The sequence below is a fragment of the Sorex fumeus genome, unplaced genomic scaffold (assembly GCF_029834395.1).
Source record: "Sorex fumeus unplaced genomic scaffold, SorFum_2.1 ptg000227l, whole genome shotgun sequence".
Classification (NCBI taxonomy): domain Eukaryota; kingdom Metazoa; phylum Chordata; class Mammalia; order Eulipotyphla; family Soricidae; genus Sorex; species Sorex fumeus.
The window spans coordinates 131465-159441 of NW_026606284.1; the positions used below are offsets into that span (position 1 = coordinate 131465).

General features: G+C 45.8%; 2 protein-coding genes across 2 annotated transcripts; both read right to left on the minus strand.

Annotated features, from left to right (window-relative positions):
- Nucleotides 1-9463: 9463 nt before the first annotated feature.
- On the minus strand, nt 9464-10420 carry LOC130017864 (olfactory receptor-like protein OLF4). The gene has a single exon (XM_056108632.1). The coding sequence runs from the start codon at nt 10418-10420 to the stop codon at nt 9464-9466; it is 957 nt and encodes a 318-aa protein (XP_055964607.1).
- Nucleotides 10421-22536: 12116 nt separating this feature from the next.
- LOC130017865 (olfactory receptor 7A17-like) lies at nt 22537-23484 on the minus strand. Its single transcript, XM_056108633.1, has one exon. The coding sequence runs from the start codon at nt 23482-23484 to the stop codon at nt 22537-22539; it is 948 nt and encodes a 315-aa protein (XP_055964608.1).
- Between the last annotated feature and the right edge of the window lie 4493 nt (nt 23485-27977).

The window sequence follows — 27977 nt, forward strand, 5'->3', positions numbered from 1 at the left end:
GCCTGGCAAGCTCCTGGCCCAGAATATAATCCTGGGCGCCACCTCCCTCACCCAAGCACTCCCAGAAGCAGCCCTGGGCCCTGAACACTGCGGGGACCAAACAGCACCAGCAGGGTCACAACTAGAGCCAGAATTGCTGGCAGTGGCCCTTACACCCCGCTTAATCCTGGTGTGGGCCTGAATCAGAGAACAGACAAATAAGGGGACTCGAGTGATAGCACAGCGGGTAGGGCATTTGCCTTGCACGCGGCCGACCGGGGTTTGATTCCCAGCATCCCATAGGGTCCCCTGAGCACCGCCAGGAGTAATCCCCGAGTGCATGAGCCAGGAGTAACCCCTGTGCATCACCGGATGTGACCCAAAAAGCAAAAAAAAAATAAATAAAGACAATTAAGGTGTGAACCCATCTTCCTGCCCAGGAAAACCCCGCCTCTGGACCAGGGTGCCTAGACACAGAACAAGTTTCTGGGCCACTCTTCACAAACCAGGAGACTCGCTTAATCCTGGTGTGGCCCCGAATCAGAGAAAAGACAATTAACGCATGAACCTGTCTTCCTGCCCAGGAAAACCCCACCTCTGGACCAAGGTGCCCAGACACAGGCCCCTCCTTCCCGACAACCCCATTCTGTGGCCCCGTCGGGAACACGGGCAGCGGGCTCCGTGCCCTGAGCTGCGAAGGAGTCACGCCTCAGCCTCACCCACGAGGGCCAGGTGCCTGAGGGCCTCCAGCATCACGTCTCTGTACAGACATTTCTGCGCAGGATTCAGCAAAGCCCACTCGGCCCGGGAGAAGTTCACGGCCACATCCTCAAAAGATACCATTCGGAGCTGTTCCTGAAAAAAACACAAAAATGCAATCAGACAGATCCCCTCTGCATCCCGGACGGCAGGGGGCATCTTTATTGTCCTGGTTTAACTTTAATCTACTTTAAAACCCTCAGGGTCCCCAGGGGAAACCCCAGGATGTGTGCAGAACGCAGAGCTCAGGGTCAAGTGCTGGGAGCCATCAACCACGACAGCACCCGGCACAGAAACGTATGGACAACTCTGAGGGGTCTGTCGAAAAGAGTGACAGAAGGACGTGGCTGAAGCAAAAGAACATCAGGGACAACACCTGCACTGTACGGGGCGGACTCGGATTTGATCTCTGGCATCCCTTAAGGTCCCAGAGCATTGCTAGGCGTGATCCCTGAACGCAGAGCAAGGAGTAACCCCTGAGCATCTCTGCGTGTGACCCCAAAAACAAAACTGGGAAGCGACAAAGGAAATCTTTGTTCAAAGAATGTGGAAAGCGTCAGCTGGCGTGGAGACCAGCCTTTTTCCTTCACCCCTAAGAATTGGTGTGTGACCTCACTGCATCTCGTGGGGAAACCCACTTCACTTTGTGAAGACCAAGACCAAGTTTCCTGTGATATGCTGATACCTAAGAGAAGCTTATGGGAGCTGGAGAGATAATCCAGCGGGTAGAGTGTTCACCTTGCACGTGGCCGACCCGGGTTCGATTCCCAGTATCTCATATGGTCCCTCCCATATGGTCCCCGGAGCACCACCAGGAGTAATTCCATAGTGTAAAGCAGGAGTAACCCCTGTGCATTGCCAGGTGTGAACTAAAAAGCAAATAAATAAATAAATAAATAAGAATTTTTTTTTAAAAAAAGAACAAGTTTCTGGGCCACTCCTCACACCACAGGAGACTCGCTGCTCAGACAGATGCTCCCGGGCGATCTACACGATTCCCTCAGGGCCGGGAGAGAACCTGCTGCCTGTCAATGCAGGATCAAGGGCCTAAGGAAGGCCTCCAAGAAGATTGGCCTACGGGGCAGGAGCAATGGCACAGTGGGAAGGGCGCTGGCATTGTCTACTCCCCTTGGATCCCCGACATCCCACGGAGTCCCCCCAGGACCGCTAGCCATGATCCCTGAGGATCCCTGCCCTGAAATTCCTTTCTGCGAGGGGAGACAAGAACCCCGTAACCCTGGGTCCTGGGTGGCAGAGGTGGATGGGGAGATAGGGACCGCCTTTCTCCTCCCTGCTTGACACGAGCCACCCATGAAGCCAACGGACATCAAGCCCCACTCAAAACAGCTGGATGTGACCCCAAAACCAAATATAAATAAACTACAAAGGGCTGGAGCGATAGCACAGCGGGTAGGGCGTTCGCCTTACAAGCGGCCAACATGGCCGACCCGAGTTCGATTCCTCCGCCCCTCTCGGAGAGACCGGCAAGCTACCGAGAGTATTCGATATGCCAGACACAGTAACAACAAAGTCTCCAATGGAGACGTTACTGGGACCGCTCGAGCAAATCAACAAAGTGCCAATGATTCATCCTTCCTGTCTGCATTATGAAAGTCCCCACAAGAACCCCCAAAGGCAGGGCAGGAACAATTTCCCCATAAAACATCTGGACTTAACCTTGAGTACAGACTACCCATTCTCCTCAGGCAAGCCCTCTCTGCCTCCCTTCTCCTCATCTGGCTGCCATCAGACCTCGGCATCAGAACCTGGAAGGGCTGATGTGGAAGGTCACCACAGAGGCGAAACCCACCCACAGGCTGACTGGGATGAAAATCTAGGGCACTAACCACAGTGTAGAAGCTTGGAAAATAGGGGCAGGGCAGATAGGACAGTAGGGAGGGCACTTGCCTTGCACCTGACCAATCAAGTTCCATCTTCAGCATCCCATAAGGGCCCCCGGCACCGCCAGGGGTGATCGTTGGTCACAGAGCCTGGAGTCAGCCCTGAGCACAGCCGCATGAGGCCAAAAAGACACAATTATAATGATAATAATAAAGAAATGAGCCCCAACTCACCATCTTTCTTGAGCAGGTCAGAAGTCAGGGCACAGCGGATCTGTGCAGATGAAGAAGTGCTTGGAGAAGCTTCCAGACTCACTGCAAGAAAAATAACCAGTATGTTAGTACCACAGCACAGTGTGTGGGTTCTTCACCTCTGACCTGCAGATACAAAGTTCAGATACTTAAAAGCTCATGAGGCAGGGCTGGAGCGATAGCACAGCAGGTAGGGTATGTGTCTTGCACGTGGCCAACCCAGATTCGAGTCCCAGCATCCCATAGGGTCCCCTGAGCACCACCAGGAGTAATTCCTGAGTACAGACCAGGGAGTAATCCCTGCCCATTGCCGGGTGTGACCCAAAAAGCAAAAAAAAAAAAAAAAATTCATGAGACCTGAGCAATAATAGTACAGCAAGAAGGGATGGCCACCGTTTGAGTCATACATCCTATAAGGTTCCCTAAGGTTACCTGAGCACCACCAGGAGTAATTGCTGAGTGCAGAGCCAGGAGTAACCCCTGAGCATTACCGATTTGGCCAAAGGCAAAACAAAAGTTGTTCACTTTTAGGGGCCCCTGAACGGGTTAAGGTGCTTGTATGCTGACAAATGACCCGGGTTTGATCCCCAGCACCCCAGTGGGTCCCCAAGACTCTGCCAGCCAGGAGATATCTCAGACTACAGAGACAGGGGCAAGCTCTGAGCATCGCCAGCTGTGACCCCAAGACAATAAAAATAAAGTTCATTAAACAGTTTCAGTGGTCTGGTCCAGATGCCTCGGGTGTGACGTCACTCATCCCTCCCTCTCCCCCTCCCCCTGCTCCCAGCCTCCACCCTCACCTGGTCCCGATTATTCCTTTCTAGCCACCTGGGCTAACTCCCAGCCCGTCCTCGCGCTCCCTGCAGCGCTTCCTGACCTGGGATCTGTCTGGCTCAGCGCCTCTGCCCAGGAGCTGACGGTCCAGCGAGTCCAGGGACCAGGCTGGGCAGAGCTCAGGGAGCCCAGAGCAGGTTCGGGGCTGGAGCCTCCTTCCGCCCGCGGTTATCTCCCCGCCCCCACCGCCCATCCTCGACCTCTGATTGGATGCCGGTGAGGGCGGGTGGGATGAAAAGGGCCAATCAGGTGCATCCTAGAGGACCGGGCGCTCCACCCTTCCGCTCCTAGTGCCTCACATCCTTCCAAGTCAGCATAAGGCCCAGGAAAACATGTAAACAGGCTCTGTAAGATCCCAAAGCACGGCAAGGTGGCCTTTGCCTTGCACATCAGCGGACCTGGGTTCGAGCCCCGGAACCCTCCCCACGAGATCCACGCCAGGAGTGATCCCGGACCGCAGAACCAGGTGGGCCCCAAAATAAATAAATAAATAAAATCAGAGAGTCCCTGCTCACTTAATCAGTGGTGCCTGGGAGAATCTAGACGCCTAATAGGAGAAAAATCTCTCCAGCTCCTGGTCTCCAGGTGCGAATCAGAACCTGAAGAATTACAGCTGCCTCACACACTCTCTGGGGAAGAGAGGGTCACACTGGGCAGTGTTCAGGACTCACTCTTGGAGGATATCAAGGAACTATAAGGTGTTCCATGCGTCGAACCCAGGACCACTACGTGCAGGGCAAGCCCCCCTTCCATACCTCCACCATTCACTATTGCTCTACCCCTGAATTTTAAATAGCTAGGAGCAGAGGGTTTCTTGCAGAATGTGCATTAGCACAGTGCTCTTCACCATAAACCAACTTGGTAAACAGGAATTCTGTGGCGTCCAAGAGAAGTACAGCTGATAGGGCACTTGCCTTGGAAGAAACTGTCTCTCTTTCAATCCCCAGCACCCCCTGAGGCCCCTTGAGCAAAGCCAGGAAAAATGCCTGAGCTTTGCTGGGTGTAAAACTAAAATAAAACAAAACCACTCTTTATCCAATTCAGAGTTCCTATGACTTTTACCAAATGGCTGCAGATTAGAAAGTGCTGGAAGGCCTGATTCCCAGCAACCCTGACCAGCAGAGAGTCCGGACTCTCCACAAGCACCAGAAACAGCAGCACCGGGACCAAGTTGTGAGACGGACCCATTTAACAGGTCCAGAGTCACCTCTCACTAGGCACAACAGGAATTGGGAAAGAGCGGGGACCTGTGAGGAAGGCCAGTGGGAGGAGCACTGGCCTGGCAGGCAGCCATTCGGAGTTAGACCCCAGGTACTTCTAGAGTTGCCTGACCACTGTCAGGAGTGGTCTTTGAGCATTGCCAGGTGTGGGTCCCCCACCACGACCACTCTGAAAAGACCCTCAAAGTTGTTTTCAGAAACTCCAGGGAGTAGAAATGATAGTACAGTGGTTAGGGAACCTGGCCTGCATTTGGCTGTCCCCAATTTATCTTCATCATCCTGTAGGGCCCCAGATCCCACCAAGTCTGATCCCTGAGCACAGAGCCAGGAGTCTGCCCTGAAAACAGAGAGTGTGCAGCCCCCCACTGCCCTAAAAATAAGAAACTCCAGCACTCAATGACTGCAGTGAGACCAATCCACCCTAATCAGTGGAATTGTGCTCAGCTTTCCCCAGGGCGTCCCATCCTATAAACTAGGTGTAACTCATGGTGACAATCATTTCACTGCAACTCATCTGAATTAGCCAACATCCAGGAAAAACTGAAAGAGATTCATTACAGTTCCGTGCGCTACGAGGAATGGGGTGGACAGGCAGCAAGTTCTTTGGAGAAGCTCAGAGAACAGAGGCTGGGAACTCTGCCTTTTAGTTTTGGGGTCACATCCATTTACTCAAGAGAGGCCCGTGAGATGCCAGTGATCGAACCTGAGGTGGCCACGTGCCAGGCCAGCGCCCTCCCCGCTGCACTGTGTCTCCAACAAAGAAACTCCTACCAGGCTTGCCGAGAGAGCAAGCCATCCCCATGGCACAGCAACCAACTCCATTTCTCACATATGGAACCTTTGCAGAGCTCAACACAGAGAGCAGCAATAAAGGAGTCTCTAGCTCTGGAGGGAGGGAGATTCTCTTCTCCCATATCCAGGGGCAGAGGGAAAAACAAAGATGCTGTTACTGGGAAAACACTGACATTCATTATGAATGGACTTTATTGTAGAGTCAGTAACAGCCCTAAACGTTGCCACTGTAGGGTAAGCAGATGCACAGGTCTGAGCTGCTAAGAGGATTACTGTCCAACAGACCAGCCACCACTGTTTACCATAGTGACCAAGCTAACATGACACTCTGATGTAACAAAGATTCTGCATGAAGAAAAAGGAGCTTCTTCGAAGCCTAGATCTGCGAAGAGATCTGAATTCAGTGCATTGATCAAGACCAAACCCCACCACCACTGTCCCTGCCTCCACTGCCGGTCTTTCTCCACATCCAGGTTCGTTGGCAGAGTGTCAGCCTGACTTTTCAGGGCCGCTTTGAGATCGGCTATGCCGCAGGTATGGTCACCGTGGTCAGTGTCGGTTTTACCTCCATCACTGTCGCCAGAGCAATAAGACAGTGGACAGGGAGCCAGCTTGCATGTGGCCAACCCGGGTTCGATCTGCAGCACCCCGTAGGGTCCCCAAGCACTATCGGAATGATCCCTGACTGTAGGACCAGCAGGAAGCCCTGACTGAGTACCAACCTGTCGAAGAAAGGAAGGAGGAGGAAGGAAAAGGAGGAAGGAGGAGGAAGGAGGAGGAGAAAGGAGGAGGAAGGAGGTGGAAGGAGGAGGAAGGAGGTGGAAGGAGGAGGAAGGAGGAGGAGAAAGGAGGAGGAGGAAGAAGGAGGAAGGAGGAGGAGGAAGGAGGAGGAGGGAGGAAGGAGGAGGAAGGAGGAGGAGGAAGGAGGTGGAAGGAGGAGGAAGGAGGAGGAAGGAGGAGGAGAAAGGAGGAGGAAGGAGGAGGAGGAAGGAGGAGGAGGGAGGAGGAGGAAGGAGGAGGAAGGAGGAGGAAGGAGGAGGAAGGAAGAGGAAGGAGGAGGAGGAATTTCATTAGAGCAATAGAAAGAACAAAATTAGGGGGTAGTGAGGATGGCATTTGCCTTGCACGTGGCCAACCCAGCTTCTATCCTTAGCATCCCATATGGTCCCCCAGCACTGCCAGGAGTAATTCCTGAGTAAAGAGTCAGGAGTAACCCCTGAGCAATGTTGGTTGTAACCCAAAAAAGCAAAAAGCAAGCAAAACAAATCACGCCAAAACTACAGGAAATCTAGAATTTGGATAGCAATAAAAATGAAGAAAATTCAAGAAAAGTTATCGAGTATCAAAGTGTTAATAAATACTTTATCAATGTATTTCAATTTCCTTATGTGTGGGCTTTAATTCTCCAAGGAGAATTAAATTCTTTAATTCTCCAAGGAGTAGGTTTTACAATGTGAAAAAGAGCTTCCCTGCATATTAATTCAATAAATGATTAATGATAAATGATTAATTCAATAAATGATTAATTCAATAAATGATTTAAAATTTAACTTCCTTATAGTTAAGGTCATCTATGTCTCCGAGGTCATTTCAGTCCCTCTAGTGCAAAGAAGGCTTCCCTTTAAGACACATATTTGATTATTACTTTTTCTAGCCACTTGGTTTTGCTTCTAGACAACAAACCAAAAGATAAGCTCTCAATAAGGAAAATAAGACCCAGTGATCTTAAAAGACTGTAAAAAAAAAAGTAATATCATAAATGCTTTTAAGTACATGCTGTCTCTATTGGAATTTTTTTTTTTTTTTGGTTTGTGGTTGAAAATCAAGGAGTAAGCTAGAAAGGAACAACCATCGAACAAGACTATCGAAGCAATAGTGCAACAGGCAAGGCGTTTACCTTGATGCAGCCAACCCGGGTTCAATTCCTGGCATCCCAGAGGGTCTCCTGAGCACTGCCAGGAGTAATTTCTGAATGCAGAGCCAGGAGAAACTCCTGAGCATCACCAGATGTGACCCAAAAAGCAAAATAAAATTAAATTAAATAAACTATTGAAGATAAGTAAGAAGAATTGCATGCATTGTTGGAAGTTGAGGTCAAGGAGATTTTAATCCCAAGAAAGAACTAGAAAGAGAAAAATTCCAATATCCAGATGCACAGATGCTGCCCAAGCCCATGTGCTGCCCGTGCCCACGTGTTGCTGCCAGGTGCACATGGTGCCCGAGCATAGGTGTCACCTACATCCCCCCCTCTTGAGATGTGAACCTCGTATCTAATGTAGGGATGTGCATTGAGGCCTGCTCTCATTCTGAAGAAACCTATGCTCTCTCTTATACACATCATTCTCTCTCTCTCTCTCTCTCTCTCTCTCTCTCTCTCTCTCTCTCTCTCCTTCCTTAGAACTTCCAAATAAAATCTGTTATTTGTATACTTTAAAAAAATTTTAATGTCACGGTCACGGTCCTCCCGTTATTCATCGATTTGCTTGGGCGGGCCCAATAACGTCTCCATCGTGAAACTTGTTGTTATTGTGTTTGGTATATTGAATACGTCACGGGGAGCTTGCCAGGCTTTGCCGAGCGGGCAAGATACTCTTGGTAGCTTGCCGGGCTCTCTGAGAGGGGTGAAGGAATCAAACCCAGCTCTGCCGGGCCAGCTGCGCGCAAGGCAAATGCCCTATTGCTGTGCTATCACTCCTCATGCAAATTTATAACTGTATCTCTCAGCGATTCAACAAAACTTATTTTTTTAAAAAAAAAAAAAGATAGTCTCTACTCATTATATTGCTGGGTCTTTAACCCATCACTCTAGTCCAAACAACACTGGGGTGGGGGAGGAAATGCTGGATAACCCAGTACCACTTTATTCCAAAAAGTAGAATATGTGGACAGGAAGTGGTTAGAATTCACTTATTGACCTAAAAAAGGTCAGAAAGAGACCAGAGCGGCAGCACAGCGGGTAGGGCCTTGCACACGGTCAACCTGGGTTCAGTTTCCAGCTTCCCATATGGAACCCCCAAGCAACACCAGGAGTAATTCCTGAGTGCAGAGCCAGAGGAACACCTGGGAGGAGGAGGAGGAGGAAGAAGAGGAGGAGGAGGAGGAGGAGGAGGAGGAAGAGAAGGAGGAGGAGGAGGAGGAGGAGAAGGAGAAGGAGAAGGAGAAGGAGAAGAAGAAGAAGAAGAAGAAGAAGAAGAAGAAGAAGAAGAAGAAGAAGAAGAAGAAGAAGAAGAAGAAGAAGAAGAAGAATCGTCAGAAAAAGGTCAGAAACTCACTCTGGGGATAGGAGAGAGATCAGAGATTATTGACCAGTGTGCATCAGAGGAGAAAAAGTAACTGGTTAGAACTTAATTTGGTGACTAGCGAGATCACCTCGGAACATATTTCAAAATTTCATAAATTCATCCATTCAAGCAATAGGGCTGCGGCTGGACACTGTGTGTCATTCATGACGATGAGCACTGAGCGCAGAGCCATGAACCAAGTGGACGGAATTAAGTCCACAGAGCACTCAGCACACGCCCATGCTGAAATAAAGTGAAAGTCTTGTGTGTAGGGAACTAACCACCACGACTTGAGAGCACGTTTATATCTATAAAGAAGTTAATGAGAGGCAGGAGAGGTAGCACAGCGGGTAGGGCACTTGTCTTGCAAGTGGCCGACCCAGGTTCGATTCCCAACATTCCATATGGTTCCCTGAGTACCGCCAGGAGTAATTTCTGAGAAAAAAATTCTAATAGTCAGTGAAAATAATGACAACGTCTGACACCGAGACATCGATCCCACCTATTATGGGAACTCTTTAGTTCTAGAGAATTCTTTATTGTGTACAAAGAAAGTTTCCAAAGTCCGCTTGATGTCCTCGTTTCTCAGACTATAGATGAAGGGGTTCAGCGTCGGTGTGACCACATTGTACATCACCGTGGCAACTGAGCTTAGCCTCGAGCCACGGGCAGCAGCAGAGCTCAGATAGACCACGAGGTCTGTGCAGTAATACAAGGACACAACCGACAGATGAGACACACAGGTGGAAAAGGCTTTATACTTGCCCTGAGTGGAGGAGATTCCACATATGGAGGAAATGATCTTGTAGTAAGAGTAAAGGATGCCGGCGAGGGGGCCACCACCCACCAGAACAGCTGAAAAATACATCACCACGTTATTAGGTAAGGTGTCAGAACAGGCAAGTTGGATCAACTGTTTGAGTTCGCAGGAAATGTGTAAGATTTCCACATCTCCACAGAAGGCGAGTTGCAGTGCCATGATGTTTTCTAAGAAGGAATGCAGGACACTCAGGACCAAGGAGCCCAGAACCAGCAGCCCACAAAGGCGGGGGTTCATGATGACAGTGTAGTGCAGGGGGTGGCAGATGACCACGAAGCGGTCATAGGCCATGACGGTCAAGAGAAACACGTCCAACATCCCGTAGAGCATGACGAAATACATCTGTGTGAGGCATTCCTTATAGGTGATGACTTTGCTTTGTGTCTGCATGTTCACCAGCATCCTGGGCACAGTGGTGGTGACTAAGGCAATGTCCACCAAGGACAGGTTGGAGAGAAAGAAGTACATGGGTGTGTGGAGGTGGGGGTCGGAGATGGTGACCAGGATGATGAGCAAGTTTCCAAGGACAGCAACCAGATACATGAAGAGAAAAAGCACAAATATGAGGGACTGACGTTCTATGTCTTCAGAAAATTCCAGAAGGAGAAATTCTGCAGTGTGTGAATCATTTTCTAGCTTCATGTTGCAGAGGCAGCCTCTAAGAAAGCAGGAAATAGCATGACACATTTTCACATAAACCGATGTTACTCACCTATTTGATGACTCCCATTTGGTTTTGCATACCAAAATTTAATTGTATTATTTCCTTTTTAAAAATAACTGGTAAGGGGCAGGAGGATTGCTCCAGGACTTGGAAACCAGCCTCAAATGCTGGGGGAAAAGGCAGCTGGGATAGAGAAGGGACCACTAAGTAAATGATGCTTGGAGAGCTCGCTCGGGATGGGAGATGCATGCTGAAAGTGGACTATGGACCAAACATGATGGCCACTTTGTATCTGTATTGCAAACCATAACACCCAACAGGAGAGAGAGAGAGCAAAAGGGAATGTGCCTGCCACAGAAGCAGGGGTGGGAAGAGGAAGTGGGGGTGACGGGAGGGATATTGGGAACACTGGTAGTCGAGAATGGGCACCAGTGGAGGGATGAATCGATCACTGTATGACTGAAATGTAATCACTCAAGTTTGTAAGTCTGTAACTATCTCACAGTCACGATCACGATCATCCTGTTGTTCATCGATTTCCTCGAGCAGGCACCAGTAACATCTCCTTCTTCCTAGCCCTGAGATTTTTTAAAAAGTGCCATATTCAAGGCTCTTTCAGGATTAGGAAAATGAGACCCATCATTGTTACTGGTATTTGGCATATTGAGTACGACACGGGAAGTCTGCCAGACTCTGCCGTGCAGGCAGGATACTCTTGGTAGCCTGCCAGGTTCTCCAAAGGAAAAATAAGATAAGGTGTCTTCCGGGAGCTGGGTTTTATAGTCTCTGCGTCTTGTCCGTTGATGGGACCAACCTGGCGCTGGCTGCAGCTGGTGCGTGTGATGCCTACCTACTGGAAGATGGGGGTCTGGTTGGAGAAGGCCCAGTCCCAATCAGGGTAGGCTTGGAGACCTCAGCCCCGGGACCCGCATGCCTGGGGTCCTCTGCCAGTTCTTTCATGCATGAGGCCCATCCGGACGTGTGGAGAGTGGTCCCAGCATGGTCATGGCTGGCTCGAGAGGTCTCAGCTGCTGGGGCTTTGCTCGGGGTGGGGGTGGGGGGGGAGAGAAACTCAACCATCCCCCCTCCAAGGGGCCTCGATGAGGAAAGCCAGGCGCGGGGGCAGGAGACTCTCACAGTAATTCATTAAAAAAATAATAGAGGTACTGGCATTTACAACACTGTTATACTTTTTATGGATGCATCATTCCAACCCCACACTCATTTCCAGTGTGCCTTCTTTCCTCTACCCGTATCCTAAAGACCACCCCCCCCCCCGCCATATTCTCCACCGTCCACCTAAGTTCTAGAGCAAAATCTTCAGTTCTGATGACTTCAGATTATTTGTTGTTCCATTACTATGGTTCTCTTTTGTCTTGTTTGTTTGTTTGTTTGTTTGTTTAGGGGGCTACAGCAATTGTGCTCTGAGCTTACTCTTAGCTCTGCACTCAGGAATAACTCCTGGTGGGGCTGGGGGGTCCCTATGGGATATTGGGGATCAATCCCGGGTCAACTGCGTCCAAAGCAAGTGCCTTACCTGCTATTCTATCACTCAAGCCCCCCCCCCACTGCCCCCCCGTCTTGTCATCTAAAGAATCTCCTTTAATACTTGCAAGACTGGTTTCAAGACTCTGAATTCTCGAAGCTGCTCTCTGTCCCTGAAGCTCTGTGTCATTACCCGCCCCCCCACACACACACACATGATCATGGCATCTTTCTTGGGTAAGATCTTGTATGTCATCTCTTGCGTAGACACTTACTTCATCCTATGTATGTTTTATTTTTCCCAAGTGACCGTGCTCATTGCATATTTACTGAGAGCATGTCTTTGTATTTCAAGCCTGCCCATTGATTGCTGACCATGTTTTTGGCAAGATGAGCCTAGGGCTATGATCACGAAAGTCTCCTATGATTCAATATTGTAGAGAGAACGAGGCAGAATGTTGGTCCGTATTAGTGGAGAGAGATTGTGTGAGGAAAATGCGAGTGGGGAGGTGTGGTAAAGTAGGGAGTGAAGAATATGTTTGATTTGTCATGGATCTGTAGGCAAGACCTGTAAACATACTGGTATTTACATGACGATATTATGGCCAGAGAAACGGTCAATGGGCTGAGTCCAGACCTTGTTAGCAGAGCCCTGAATTTCATCCCCAGCACACTCCTAGCCTCTAAGCAGCATTGGGATCAATGCCCAAGCATATTCAGGTATGTACATCAGTGTTCCAGAGATCTTAGTAATAGGGAAGGAGAGAGACAGAGACAGAGATAAAGACAGAGAGATATAGAGAAACAGAAAGACTTGATTTCTGTGCCTCTGTGTCTGGCAGGGAGATGAAACAATTACAAAGGTGTTTGGGGCATTCAAATCAAAGAAGCGATACAAGGTGACTGAGGAAGAGGGAGAAATGGAAAAGAGTGTTCGAGGTAGAGGAGTGAACTATTATGTCTGCTTCTCTGACACCTCAAGATGCAGAGATCTCTTCCCCAATCCTCTACTTGATCCTTTGTGAATCTTGTTGAAAAGGTACCTGGGAATTAAAGAAAACAGATCCTTCCTAATACCTTCTTGGGATTCTTTCAGGAACCTATAAGAGAGGAGTCACTTTGAAATGTATGAAGCCAAGTAGCCTGAGTCTGACCATGAACTCTCTTCACCATCACACTCAGACACACGTGTCTGCAGCAAAAGAACCACGTGGCGTTATTCCATCTCTGTCTTACTTCCAACCATACTAACTACTAAAGGGGTGAATAAAACTCGCCAAATCTATGGGGTTTCTCCTACTTAACGTAGAAGTGGTTGTCTGAAGTTTTATAAGGCATTCCACTAAATTTTTTTTTAAATTGGGTCTCCTTTTTGGGGTAGTCATATCCAGCTATGTCTTGGAAGCAACCCTTAAAAAGTTCACAATGACAGAGTAAACAAATCAACAATAAGGGAGAAAGGGAACAGATCAAATAAATGAGGAAGAAGTAAAGCTCTAGTAATTTGTTCTCCAGAACACCTTGAGGATGAAAAATTTATTGTTGGCTGTGATCCAACGCCAATTATATTCCCTTGATTCTCAGCTAACACAATAGAAAAACAAAAATGAACTTATCCAGATGACTGAGAAGTGATATGACGATGTGTCAAACATCTTAGATATTGCATATGCAAAAGAAAAAGTAGTGAGACATATCACACATCACGGAATGAACAATGCCCTTTACAACAAAAGTTGGGTGTTTTTCTATGTCGTGGAAGACTTGGTTTTTCTGAAGCTCGTCTATCACTAATTAACGTATTATCTGTTGTGTGGTCCCATAGGAGATCAGCAAGCACCTTCTCTTTCCATGTGCAGCATATCATCCTCGTTATTCTCCTACTTTGGGTTTTGATCTGTTTTTGCCTGCTCCAACAGGCACGCCCTAGTTGAGGTTCTAGATTTTATGTCATAGGCAATATCCTACTGAGACCATACTCTCTCAATACTGACCCCTCCACGTGAATTCCCCCCTTCCACACTAATCTCTTTTTCACATCGTGATATCTAAGGGATATCTGCAGCCACACACATATTTATTTCATTCTCCTGTCTTTGCTATATTAATGTGTGGTCCAAGACAGCAAAGTATTCCTTATTGAAAAGAAACTTTTAGAAAATTTTAAATTTCAACAGAAGAAAGAGACCTGTGTGCATCTTCAGATGCAAATTTAAGCACATGAAAGAAATCAATGCAGATCAATGTGAGTAATTTCTTGGTAATTTTTAAGTACTTCTAAATGTTTCCTTTTTTCCATTTTTTTCTTTTTTGTTTGTTTTAGTTTTTTTGGCCACACCCTGCAGTGCTCAGGGCTTACTTCTGGCTCTGTATTCAGGGATTACTGTGGCAGGCTCAGGGAACCATATGGGGTGCTGGAGTTGGCCATGTGGAAGACAAGTACCTGACCCACTGAACTATCACTCTGGCCCCTCTAAGTAAGTAATTTCTCAGTACTGTAAGCAAAATTACATCCAAAATCAGACACTAATTGAACAAAAAATATATATCCATAATAATTCATTGCTATTGATTTGGATTGACAATTCAACAGTCAAATTTTCGTTGACATATATTACTATAATATTGAAAACTTTTAAAATATTCTGCCCCACAGGAAATGATATAGTAAACTTGTGTTTAACTGATGGGAGAAAATTGTGTTGTAAAATAAAATCTAGCAGAAATTACTCTATACCTGAAAAAATACATTGGAATCTGCTATCAAATATCTTGCAAAAACTGCAAAATGACCATCTCTGTATAATAATAATCAACACATTTGGGGCTGGAGCAATAGTACAGTGGGGAGGACATTTGTCTTGCATGTTGTCAATCCAGATTCAATCCCCAGCATTTCATATGGTCCTCTGAGCACCAACGGGAATGATTCCTGAGTGCAGAGCCTGGAGTAATCCCTGAGCATCACTGGATATGACCTAAAAAGCCCCCAACCACACACAAAAAAAAAACCTCAACACATTTATTTAAAAACATCTATTTAAAGAAACAACGTGCAAGTGTTCAGAGGACAAAACTGTCCAAAACTTAAATCAATCATAAAAAACATAAATGTAGGGAGACAGATGTATTGAGATAAAATGTATTACAGTTTTGGCAATAAATTTTCTCCAGAGGTCAATGAAGACCAATAATCTGTTGAAGTCATTTATTTGAAAAGCTAACTGAGCAGAAATGGTTCCTGATATAGTATATGTGTATGTAATAACAGCAAATCGAAATGGTGAGCAAAGACGTTCTAAACAAATGGTGGTATATAAAACAACAAGACATCTATTTTACATCTAATGGGTTGAAAGTAGGTTAAAGAGTAGTCATACTGAGGGTTTGGAAGTGTTAAGTTTGTAGCAATAGAACTGCTCAGTAAGGTGGAGAATTACGTGATTTAAAAAGAACCAAGAGGCAGCTGTAAATTCTACAAATAATGGTTTCCTCTAATCAGGGATTATTAATCTGGCACAAAAGACTCAATAGGCAAAACTCCATTCTGTGTCCAACAGGAAATCCAGACCCCCACCAAGTCCTCTTCAATGTGGCAGCCAGAAACATTTCTAGACTCATGTCCTCATGTTGGCAGAATCTCCGCCAGGTAGAACCACGCTTTGAAAAAATATTTTTTATTAAATCACTATGAGATGAACATGATTGAGTTTCGGTCCTACAATGTTCCAACGCCTATCCCTTCACCAGTGTATATTTCCTACCACCGATGTCCCGAATTTTCCTCCTTCCTTTGTATTCCACAGTCTTGGCACCGTTTACCTAGCCTTGATATGGCCACAGTGATATGATCCGGAAGATGATTTTTCATTAAAAAGGGATCAGTTAGGGTAAAGAAGGGAACAGTATGACAATAATTGCTGAAAATGATCACTCTGGACAAGAACTGAGTGTTGAAAGTAGATAAAGGTGTATATATGGTAACTTTTCAGTGTCTGTATTGCAAATCACAATGCCCAAAATGGGAGAGAGAGAAGAGAGAGAGAGAGAAAGAGAGAGAGAGAAGTGCCTGCCACAGAGGGGAGGGGAGGAAGGAAACCGTGGACATTGGTGGTGAGAGATGTACACTGGTGAAGGGTCAGGTGTTGGAACATTATATGCCTAAAACCCAATGATGAACAACTTTGTAACTGTGTATCTCACTGATTTCATTTAACATAAATAAAATTTTTAAAAAATTAATAGACCACATACCTTTATACCTAAAAATTGATTAATCATAGGTGAGACATATTAAATTAAATTAAATAAAAAGAATCAGCAGCACAATCACACTCTTCAGGAAAGGAGGTAACTAACTCCGTTCATCCACCAAGCACCCAAGCACAAGCAAGTGTCTCTGTAGGTGTAGATAGAAAACTGCAATTGACCACAGGCCATTGTTCTTCCCTTTCATTTCCTCTACATTGGAATGGAGGGTCAACTCAGTTATGGGAATCACCTGGATGGGAAGACTGAATTCCTCTCAGCTGGGAGATGCTGGTGAGGGATGATCAGTTCCCAGAGAAGATGGAATGAAGGAGTGATACATAAGTCTCGCAGAGGAAGTTAGAACTCCAAACAACAAAATGCAAACCCAGATCCCTTCCCATGACACAGGCTGCAACAAAGGAACTGCAGATATATTTACAGCTCCATCTACCTCCCTTAGGACGCATTCCCTGCCCTCTCAGTCTCTAAACATGCAATTGCCCTGTGAACAACTCATGTGGACAGGAAAGATAAATGTTTCCTCATATTTCTCTTCCCAAGACATTAGGTGCTCATAGTAAAGTAAGTAAGTAAAGGCCCTCCCGTTGATCATCGATTTGCTCGAGCGGGCCCAGTAACGTCTCCATTGGAGACTTTGTTGTTACTGTGTCTGGCATATCGAATACTCTCGGTAGCTTGCCGGGTGCTCATATGTATTCAAATTTTAAAACATTTCCCCCCTTGAATTATTTACTCCACTCCTGATCCCCAACCCAACAATCACATCTTTCCTCCATATCTTTGATGAATATGCCTGTCTTGGGGAGGTCCCTGAGTTTTTTAGAGCAAGAGTTGGAGTCTTACAAGAATTTTCTTTCTCTTCCAACTCAACAAGATGAACTGAATCCCTATGATAATTCTTTGTGGCATGACGCTTTCGACAAAACCAATAGGAAGGTTGCCACAAGTTTCCAGTGATTAGTACCTCATTCTAAACTATTTCATAAGCATCGAACATGTATCAATTGATTTCTGCCCCTAAATCTGAATTAACTACTTTTGGGGGTTTTCTGACTTAAAAACCTATAGGCATTTGGGGGCTGGAGCGATAGGACAGTGGGGAGGGCTCTTGCCTTGCAACCTGGTTTTAATTCTCAACATACCATAGGGTTCGCTGAGCACCTCCAGGAGTGATGCCTGAGTGCAGAGCCAGGAGAAAGCCTTGAGCATGGTTGGGTGTGGACCCCCAAACAAAAATTAACTAAACAACTTAACAAAAAATATATATAGGCATGCATTCTATGAGGAAATATAATTTTTGTCTTCATGATGACCTTGACAAATCAATTATTAAAGAAAAGAGAGACCAAGATTATTTTGTGGTCTAACTATTTTATTAGAGTGTTCCCAATTTATTTAAAAAAATCTATACAGAGGGGTTGGAACAACAGTAAAGTGGGTAGAGAACTTGACTTGCACACAGCTGACCTGAGTTGATCCCAGACACCAAATATTCTTCCCCAATCCCCTACAGGAATGATCCCTAAGCACAGAGCCAGGACTCAGCCTTTAGAAACTCTGGTTGTGCCAGTTGTGCTACCCCCCCACCTCCCAACGCCTCCAAAACTCAAACAAAACATATACATGTACTTATTTTTTAATAAAGACACAGTGATTTACAAAGTTGTTCACAATAGAATTGTTTCAGGCATACGATGTTGCAACTCCAGTCCCACCAGCAGAGTCCCTGGGTCCCTCCGATCCTTCATCCTGCCCCCTTGGCAGATATATAACAAAGAAACATCAGTTTCTTTCTAGGTTCATCGGATATCAGTTATTCATGAAGAAGCATTTACATGGAAGGGAACTACGTAAGCCGCGCAAACCACGTAAACACACGCATACACGCACGCATGCACACACGCACACTTCCACATGCCTCTTTAAAACCATTGTTTTTCTTTTCCTCCAAGAGTCAGCCGTGTTGCTGTGCCCTGTGCTGCCTCCTAGAATCAAGGCAGAATCCCACTCCGCGTCCTCCTACAACCCCATTCTTCAGTAAAATCTGCATGAGACCCTCTCATTTTTAACAATATTGTAAACCGCAGTGCCCAACGAACACCTGAAATGCAAGAGTTTGGTATCTTCTCATAAGTGTCCATGTCTTGAAAGCAAAACGCAATCCAAGTGTTGAGACACGGACTATGCCCCCCTCCCTGTTCCCCAATTACTAATTTATTTCGTTTATTTACAATTATTTACTTTATTATTTTTTGTTTGTTTTTGTTTGGGTCACACCTAGCGAGGCTTATGGCTTACTCCTGGCTCTGCACCCAGGGGTCACTCCTGGTGGTGCTTGGGGGATCCTATGAGGCGTTGGGGCTCCAACACATGTCAGCCACATGCAAGGCAAATGCCTTCCCTGCACCAGACCGCCAACCAGACCCCCAACCAAGGATTCTTAAGCTTCCCCACTTTGCCCTGAGAAATACAACAGGCATGAAGGCTGCTAGAAACTTCTCATACTCACAACCCATTGGACTGTGGATTAATTTTTGGTTGTGGCACCTTCGTTGCTCCCTAGTTTTCATGACCCCCACATTCATTTCCTTGACCTCATGTGGGCGGGGTGGAGAACAGCATCTGGCAGGCAGACCATGTAAGGTCCATTATATTTAACATCCTATCCAAGCTGCCTTTTTTTTTTCTTTTTGGGTCACACCCGGCAATGCACAGGGGTTACTCCTGGCTCTGCACTCAGGAATTACTCCTGGTGGTGCCCAGGGAAGCATATGGGATGCTGGGAATTGAACCCAGGTCGGCCGTGTGCAAGGCAAACGCCCTACCTGCTGTGCTATCACTCCAGCCCCACAAGCAGCCATTTTTTAACTGGTAGAATACTCATGAAGGACAGAATAATGGCACTTAGCAATAATCGGCTGTTCCCCAAATAAAGGGTGTTTGGAGTATCCTCCCAGGAGGGAGATACACGTTGAAAGTAGACTATGGACTGAACATGATTGCCACTCAATGCCTCTTTTGTAGACCACAACACCCAAAAGGAGAGAGAGAACAAAAGGGAATGCCCTGCCACAGAGGCAGGGTGGGATGGGGGAGGAATGGGTGTGGGAGGAATACTGGGATCCGTGGTGGTGGGAAATGGGCACTGGTGGAGGGATGGGTACTTGATCATTGTATAATCGAAACCCAAGCACAAAAATTTGTAAATCTACAACTGTACCTCATGGTGTTTCACTAATAAAAATTAAAATAATAATAATAATCGGCTGCTCCTTGACATTTGTTCTTATGTTTTAAAAAAGTCTTTACACCTCCATCGTTATTTCAGTTTGTTTTTGACAACGGCACCAGTGAGTCTTATTAGGATTCCTTTTAAGTAACTAAACAAATGTAGTTACCTCTGGGAGAGGAGGCTAGGACATAAATGTGTGTGTGAAAGCACAACTGAACTTGTTCCACAGACACGAATAGGAACTCAGATTAGCTATGTGTTATTGGACCAAGAAGATGCAAAGATTCTAGGACCTAAGGAACTTCTGCAGTGGAAATATGGAGTTTTCATTCGTAATCAATTAGTGGTGGCTACAAAAATTTTAGAAAGGAGAATAATGACTTTGAGAGACAAAAATAGATGATAGGAAAGAACACAAGGGAGTTTTTTCTGAGCAGAGAAAAGGAAACTAATTCACGACAAATCTGAAGTGTCTATCTATCTTTCAGCCATATGCAAATTCTCCTTGATGCTTGGACATCAATCCACCACACTCAGCTGAGAGGCTGCACAAAAACACACCAGGGATCCTTCAAATGCTGTTGCTAATTAGGGCTTACATGTTTACTTTGGGTTCAAATGAACTTAGTTTTCTATTAGATTAATTTGTAAACTGTTTTCTTGCAAGAAGGACTCTGATGAAGACATGCTTTTTTGTTGGTTTGGCCTTTGCTCAGGGGTCTCTCCTGACTCTGCACTCAGGAATTTCTCCTGGAAGTACTCCAGGGACCCTCTGGGATGCCAGGGATCAGGTGTGTGCCAGGCAAGTGCCTAACCTGCCGTGTTATCTCTCTGGCCCCTGGAAGGCATGCTTTTGATCGTCATTTTGCCAGTAAATACAGTTAGCATGGTGGAAAATAAGTAGAAAGGTAACAAATCATCCTGAGAGTAGTAAAATCCAGGCACAAGTTACCAATTTCACTAGTTTAATAAAGTTTACTTTATTGGGAAGAGCCACTCAGATAATGACATACGCAGTAACTTTAGCCAAAAGGATGAAAAAGTCCAGATTTTTTCTATGATCACATTACATAGATTTAATCAAGCGGAGCTTGTTGCCATTAGCATTATCATTAGTAAAACTCATTACAATTCTATCTGAAGTAAATTTTAAAAACATTTTGTGGGGCTGGAGCAATAGCACAGCGAGTAAGGCGTTTGCCTTGCATGTGGCCAACCCGAGTTCGATTTCTAGCATCCCATATGGTCCCCTGAGCACTGCCAGGGGTGATTCCTGACTGCAGAGCCAGGAGTAACCCCTGTGCATCGCTGGGTGTGACCCCAAAAGCAAAAAAATAAAATAAATAAAATAAAAACCATTTTGTATTGTAAATCTTTTGGTTTAAAAAATGATGGAATTTCCAAAATCCCAAGGTGCCACATTAGGCAAAGGATGATCTTGAAATCATTCACATTTGTGTTTGGAAATGAGGGAACAAAAGAGAGAGAGAGAGAGAGAGAGAGAGAGAGAGAGAGAGAGAGAGAGAGAAATTTAGCCGCGCGATTCCTGGACAAAGTGGCTGGTGCTGAGATGAAAGAAAAGGAAATTCCTTACAAGCCAAAATGATAGGACAGTGATCACAGATCACAGATCATCCTGTTAATCATCAATTGCCTCGAGCAGGCCCCAGTAACGTCTCCTTCATCCTAGCCCTGAGATTATATTCAAGGCTCTTTAGGAGAATGAAACCCATCATTGTTACTGGTATTTGGCATATTGGGTACGCCACGGGGAGTTTGCCAGACTCTGCCGTGTGGGCAGGCTACATTCGGTAGCCTGCCAGTTTGTCAAAGTAGGAATGAGATGTCATAATAAGATGTCTGAGACTATAATAGGACAGTGGGTAGCTGTAAAATCTTATCACGCCTAAGGTTGTGTGTTCATGGGCTCACTGGATGGCTCTTTCTCACCGCCTACATTCGGTGCTCTTGAGCCCTGTGTGTGCCTGGATCAGGACGGCTGTTCTTTCTCTCAAGCTTGAGCCCCTCTCGCTCTGACTCTGGAACTCGGGAGCCCGAGCTCTCTCCTTCTGACTCTCCTCTCCCGAGCTTACAGTCTTAGTTTATATAGCAGTCACATAAGGCGGTGACATAAAGGTGGGTTGAATATTGACGAATCAACAAAGAGAGGTAAGACCACTCCTCCAGGAGATTAACTCAAGGATAAAATCTCATCTACAGAGATTACTCCAGGTTACTAGGAGATCCATCAAGGGTGGGATCCCAACAAGGGTGTGTTCTTCCCTCAGTAATCTACTTAAATAGTTGTAATAAATCTACTTCTAATGTTTCTGGCAATGTCATTCTGTATGAGCACAGTAAGAGATATAAACTTAGTTTGGTTCTTCCTGAGAATATCTCACTATACATTCCGCAGTCCTCAGGCCAGGTTAATCTTCCTAGCTCCAGCAGGGTCCTAGTCTCGTCGTTACTTACTTTTGGATCATGACAGCATTTGTCCATGATCATGCCCTCAACTTATAGTTGAGTATCGTGGCTCTTTGGCCTGGCCCATTCCAATGCCAGGGTAGCTCATCACTTGCCCTGGGTCCATTCAGTCCCTCGTCGGGACCCTGCTTTTGGGGTACTAGGAATTAAGGGCAACTGAGTCAAGAAATCAGACGCCCAGGAGTAAATATTATTCGGAGTCAATCAATTCCCAAGTTACAAAGCATAATATTAACTGTCTTCCTGTGTCCACAAAGAAAGGACATTGCTTACAAGTTCAGTGTCCTTAGATGGGTGTGGCCTAACAAACCAAAGCTACCTGAGGAAGGACAAAGAGTGTTATCCTACAGGTAGCCACTTGCCTTGCACACAGCTGACCCGGATTCAATCTCCAGCACTCCATACGGTCTGAGCATCGCCAGGAGTGATCCCTGAGCGTAGAGCTAAGAGTAAGCCCTGAGCACAGCTGAGTGTGGCCTCCACACAAAACGAACAACCAAACAAACAAGAAATGGAAATTCCAGGAAACCCAGAACAAGTTCTTCTAGAGTAGAACCACGCAATCACCATTTCTACTATAATACTCTGATCTCACCTATTGTGGTCAGGGATGCAGGGCTAGGACCCCTGCACTTTTGTGGACCCCTTGGCCAGCAATGCTCTGAGGGCCCTCTTGATGTCCTTGTTCCTGAGGCTGTAGATGAAGGGGTTCAGCATGGGGGTGACCACAGCGTACATCACGGAGGCGATCGAACTTGACAGTGAATTGTGGGTTGCAGCAGAGCTAAGATATACTCCTAGGACAGTACAAAAAAATAAGGAGACCACAGAGAGGTGGGAGGCGCAGGTAGAAAAGGCTTTATACTTGCCCTGAGCTGAGGAGATCCTGAGAATGGAAGAGACGATCTTCGAGTAGGAGTAAAGGATGCCCACCAGGGAGCCGCCGGCCACCACCACAGCCGCAGAATACATCACCACGTTATTGATCAAGGTGTCCGAGCAAGCAAGTTGGACAATGGGTTTCAGTTCGCAAAAAAAGTTCGGGATTTCCAAATCTGTGCAAAAGGACATCCGTAAGGTCATCAAACAGTGCAGCAAGGAATTTAAGGCACTGGTGACCCAGGAGCCCAGAACCAGCTGTCTACAGAGTTGGGGGTTCATGATGACGGTGTAGTGCAGGGGATGGCAGATGGCCACAAAGCGGTCATAGGCCATGACAGTCAGGAGAAAGATGTCCAACACTGCAAAGAGTATGACAAAGTACATCTGGGTGAGGCAGGCTTTGTAAGTGATGGCTTTGCTGTGCATCTGGATGTTGGCCAGCATCTTGGGGATGGTGGTCGAGGTGAAATCAATGTCCACAAAGGACAGGTTGGAGAGGAAGAAATACATGGGCGTGTGAAGGTGGGGGTCGGAAATGACGGCCAGGATGATGAGCAGGTTCCCAAAGATAGTGATCAGGTACATGGACAGGAAAAGCACGAAGATTATGGGCTGTAATTCTGGTTCTGATGGAAAACCTTGAAGGAGAAAGTCTGGTGCTTGTGAAGCATTTTCGAGCTTCATCTTGTGGCTGGGGCTTCTAAGGAAGAGGGAAATGGCACCATGAAGCCTCCCACAAATCTTCAGGACCCACGGATGTAAATTTTGGTTCTTATTTGTCCCGTGAAGACAGCAGCATTAATGTTTTCTAGATGGACCCTTATTTCTGATGAAATTTTAAAAATACGGACCTTACGAATATGGAAATGTACAATTTCAGTTGAGTTGTAAAATGTTGCATCATAAAATGAAATCAGGTTTTAAAAAAATGTTTACCTCATTGTAGAAAGAGGAAATGGGTGCTTTCCTTCAGACATCTTCCAAAAATTCAGAGGGGTTGCTTAAAATTCTAGTGTAAGAGTAAGCTTTTATAGGAACAGCTAGACGATTCCATATGCAATATGACATAGAGTAAAACTAAGAATCAAATGAAGCGAGAAACTCAAATTAAATTAAATTAAATTTGGGGGACTTTTGTTGTTTGTTTTGTTTTTTATTTTCGACCACACCCATCAATTCTCAGGGGTGGCTCTGCACTCAGCAATCACTCCTGGTGGTGCTTGGGGGACGATATAGGATGCTGGGGACCGAATCCAAGTCGGCTGCGTGAAAGGCAAGCCCCTTATCTGCTGGACTATTGCTCTGGCCCCTGGGGCTTTATTTTATTCCATTGTTTTGTGGGGACACATCCATCTCAGGGTTCATTCCCAGTGGTGCTCTGGGACTGATGCAGGGTCAGGGATAAGCTCCCACCCATGTTCTTGGCATGTAAAGGATGTGCTAACCCTGTGAGCTCTCCTGGTGTTATCTTTTTAAATTATTTATCACTAATCCCCCCTCCAAATCTCAAATGAGAAGCAATCACCTGTAGAAAGTATCCAAAATGTGATTTGTATTTTTTAAAAGGTCAGTGATCTAAATACCTATAATAGGCAAGTCCAAACGGTGAATACAAGCATGAAGATTGACAAGTTCTTTTATTTATTTATTTATTTATTTATTTATTTTGCTTATTGGGTCACATCCGGCGATGCTCAGGGGTTACTCCTGGTTCTGCACTCAGAATTACTCCTGGCAGTGCTCGGTGCACCATATGGGATACTGGGAATCAAACCTGGGTCGGTCGCGTGCAAGTCAAACGCCCTACCCACTGTGCTATCGTTCCAGCCCCAATAAATTCTTTTAAGAGAATTCAAACAGTGTCTTTCACACCCACATTCACCTGGGACCGATTTCAAGAGCTGTCAATCTGATGGGGCTAGAATTTTTGTTGTTGTTTTGTTTGGGGGGACACAGCTGACAGTGCTTAGGACTGACTCCTTGCTCTGCATTCAGGGATCATTCCTGGCAGTGCTCAGGAGATGCTGAGGATAGAACCTGGGTTCGCTGGGTGTAAGATGAGCACCTTCCCCACTGTCCTATCGCTCTGGCCCTGGAGTTGGAATTTTGTTACTGGCAGCAAAAGGGAAACTCCCTGGTAGAAACATTGAAAATACCTGGAGACAATGAGCACTAGAGTCTATAAATCTCCAAACACTTTATCTCTGCTGAATTTCTGGGTTAGCTTTTCCTCCTGTCCAACAAAGGATATTCAGAGCAACCGACCTTCCTCTGTAAGGACACCCAGAAATATCTCTGGGCATTGCTCAAAGTTCCTTGTTTGGCAAAATCACCCCTTTTCCCCCAACTGAGAAGCACACTTTTAACTCAGCCATTTTAACACAGTTCCAGCTTTACTATCATGCTAACAACTTAATGATAGAGAAAAAGGAAAGCTCATTCCAAGTCATTAAAATTATGACACCATTGAGCTAAATGTATTCATTCATAAATCAAGTAGCCAATACAACAATTTCCTACCTCTGGGCTAAGTAGGATTCAGCTGACTGGGTTCCATGTTCTTAACTCTTTCTCTCTTTTTTCTCTCCCTCTCTCTCTCTCTCTCTCTCTCTCTCTCTCTCTCATTCTCTCCCTCTCACTCTCCCCAGTTCAGGTGTTGAGCTCACCTGGTGGATGGGAACTCTGAGCGGAAGGTCTCCAAGTGAAAGCCTGAATTCATCATCCAATAGTTGATAATGGAGTTGGAGGGTCTGGCTCCAGCCAAGAGAGCAGGAAGGAGTGAAACATCAACGTCCCAGCCAGAGTGAGGAATGCACACCAACAAATAAAACTGCCCTCCCCACCCTTGTGCACAGGTGTGGGACAAAGGAGATGAGGAGATATTTAAAGGTCCCTCTACCTGCTCATTAGGTACGTCTGTGTCTTGCTCCTCCTGCCTCTAAGCTCGGGATCCCCCATGGAAATCTGTTCTGGACATGCAGGAAGTATTTCTTAATGATTCTCTTTTCCCAAGACATTGGGACTCAAGTGAATCCATCTTTTTTTTTTTTTTTTTTTTGGCATCTCTTCTTCCTTCCAGAGTTCTAAAACCACCATTAGGAATTTATTTTTTTATTTTTTTATTTTATAAGGTAGTTCATAATATTTGATTACATTTAATGTTCAAACACCAATCCCACCACCATTACACTTCCCACCACCAAATTTGGGATATTTCCATCCCAAGCCCCAACCCCTGTCCCAAAGCACAACCGAAATAACATATTTTGTATTGTCTGTTATGAAAAACAGCTGAAAATGCTCCCAAAAAGTATCCATATAGGAATCAGTGTGAGGATGGTGAAGTTTGTGAAGGAACCAAGTATGAAGATTGTTGTATTTTGGCAGGAGCCTTTAATACATTCTTTTTTTTTTTTTTTTTTTTTTTTTGCTTTTTGGGTCACACCCGGCGATGCTCCGGGGTTACTCCTGGCTCATGCACTCGGGAATTGCTCCTGGCGGTGCTCGGGGGGCCATATGGGATGCTGGGAATCGAACCTGGGTGGGCCATGTTGGCTGCGTGCAAGGCAAATGCCCTACCCGCTATGCTATTGCTCCAGCCCCAAAACATTCTTTAGAATATCACTGACATGTTGTTAAAGGTTGAGTGATGTGAGCTTTCATATATATATGAAAATATGTATATATGTGCATATATACATTTCCCTGTATGATGTGTTGCCTACTATTTGAACCCCATCAAATGTATGTGGTACTTATGGACAAAGGGTAGGGAGTATCTTATGGTGTTTTGTGCTGCCGCAAATGCTGACACACATTCCAGGAATATGTTCACTCGTACATGAGGCTCAGCCTGAGTATGTGGGAAGCGGCTTTGAGCGTGGAGGTATTTGGGTTCTGGAGGTATTCATCTGCCAGGGCAGGGTCCCGGGGGGGCAGGGAGGGCTCTCACCTGCCCCACTCTGGGATGCCCCGAGTGAAACAGCCAGGCGTGGAGTCCGGTGGCATGGCTTTGGAGGCTGTCATGTGGCTCCCTTCCAGGAGAAAAAGCCATGTGATCTGGATGGTGGCCGATGACAAGATTATCTGGCACCAGCAGGAGGTGACTTATGGGCGTGACCCCTGGGTCAGCGGAGACTGAGGAAATAGGCAGTGGCTCTCTGCTCCCAGTCCTGTTGAGACCAGAGTCCAAGGTCACAAAGTTCCGTATTTCCTGGGTTTTGTCAGACTTCCCTCATGCATGAAGCTCAGCCCAAGCATGTGGGGAACAACCATTAGGAATTCTATACTTTCATCATGAGTTAAAACATATCATTTATTTCCTCATGCAATCTGTTTATTATTTATGAAAATATATATTCTGATTTAGGTTGTTTTCCATGAAATAAACTAATTTTGGATTCATGAACTATGGATTATATTTTTATAAGCATCCACTTCTGGGCTGGAGAGATCATACAGGGGAGTTGTTCAGCTGATATTGTAGGGCCGTAGTTTTAAAATATGTCTGCTAACAAAGTCAATTCTAATGACAAAACACATTTGTAAAGTATCTAACACTTTAGAAGGAGGACAGGATTAGACAGGGAAAGACAAAAGAAATAAGGCCAGACCACACCATAAAAGAGCATACTTTATTGGAGAGCATTGATTCAAAAAGAAGTTCAAGAAGCTGCTGAGAAAAAAAGTAATTACATATGCTCTGGGTAAAGAATAGCTTTGAAAAATTCAACAGGTGATTAAAAAAATCTTAGGGAAAAAAACGGGGCCAGAGTGATAGTACAGTTGGTAGGGAGTTTGCCTTGGTTCGATCCAAGCATCCCATATGGACTCCTAAACACTGCCAGGAGTTACCCCTGAGCATTGCTGCACATGACCCCAGAACAACAACAAAATCGATGGGGGGGATGCTCAAAGTCTGACCCCAAACTGCTTCCCAATGACATCTTCTACGTGAGAATGGTGATGCATTTTGACAGTAAAAAATGCAACCCACTGGGCTGGAGTGATAGCACTGTTTGCCCTGCACGCAGTTGACCTGGGTTTGATTCCCAGCATTCCATATGGTCCCCTAAGCACCGCCAGGGATAATTCCTGAGTACAGAGCCAGGAGTAACCCCTGTGCATCGCCAGTTGTGACCCAAGAAGCAAAAAAAAATGTAACTCACTTTTAAGAA

What these genes read in the sequence shown, in the direction of transcription:
- LOC130017864 (XM_056108632.1), bottom strand. Translation starts at nt 10,420, where the DNA reads ATGAAGCTAGAAAATGATTCACACACTGCAGAATTTCTCCTTCTGGAA.
- LOC130017865 (XM_056108633.1), bottom strand. Translation starts at nt 23,484, where the DNA reads ATGAAGCTCGAAAATGCTTCACAAGCACCAGACTTTCTCCTTCAAGGT.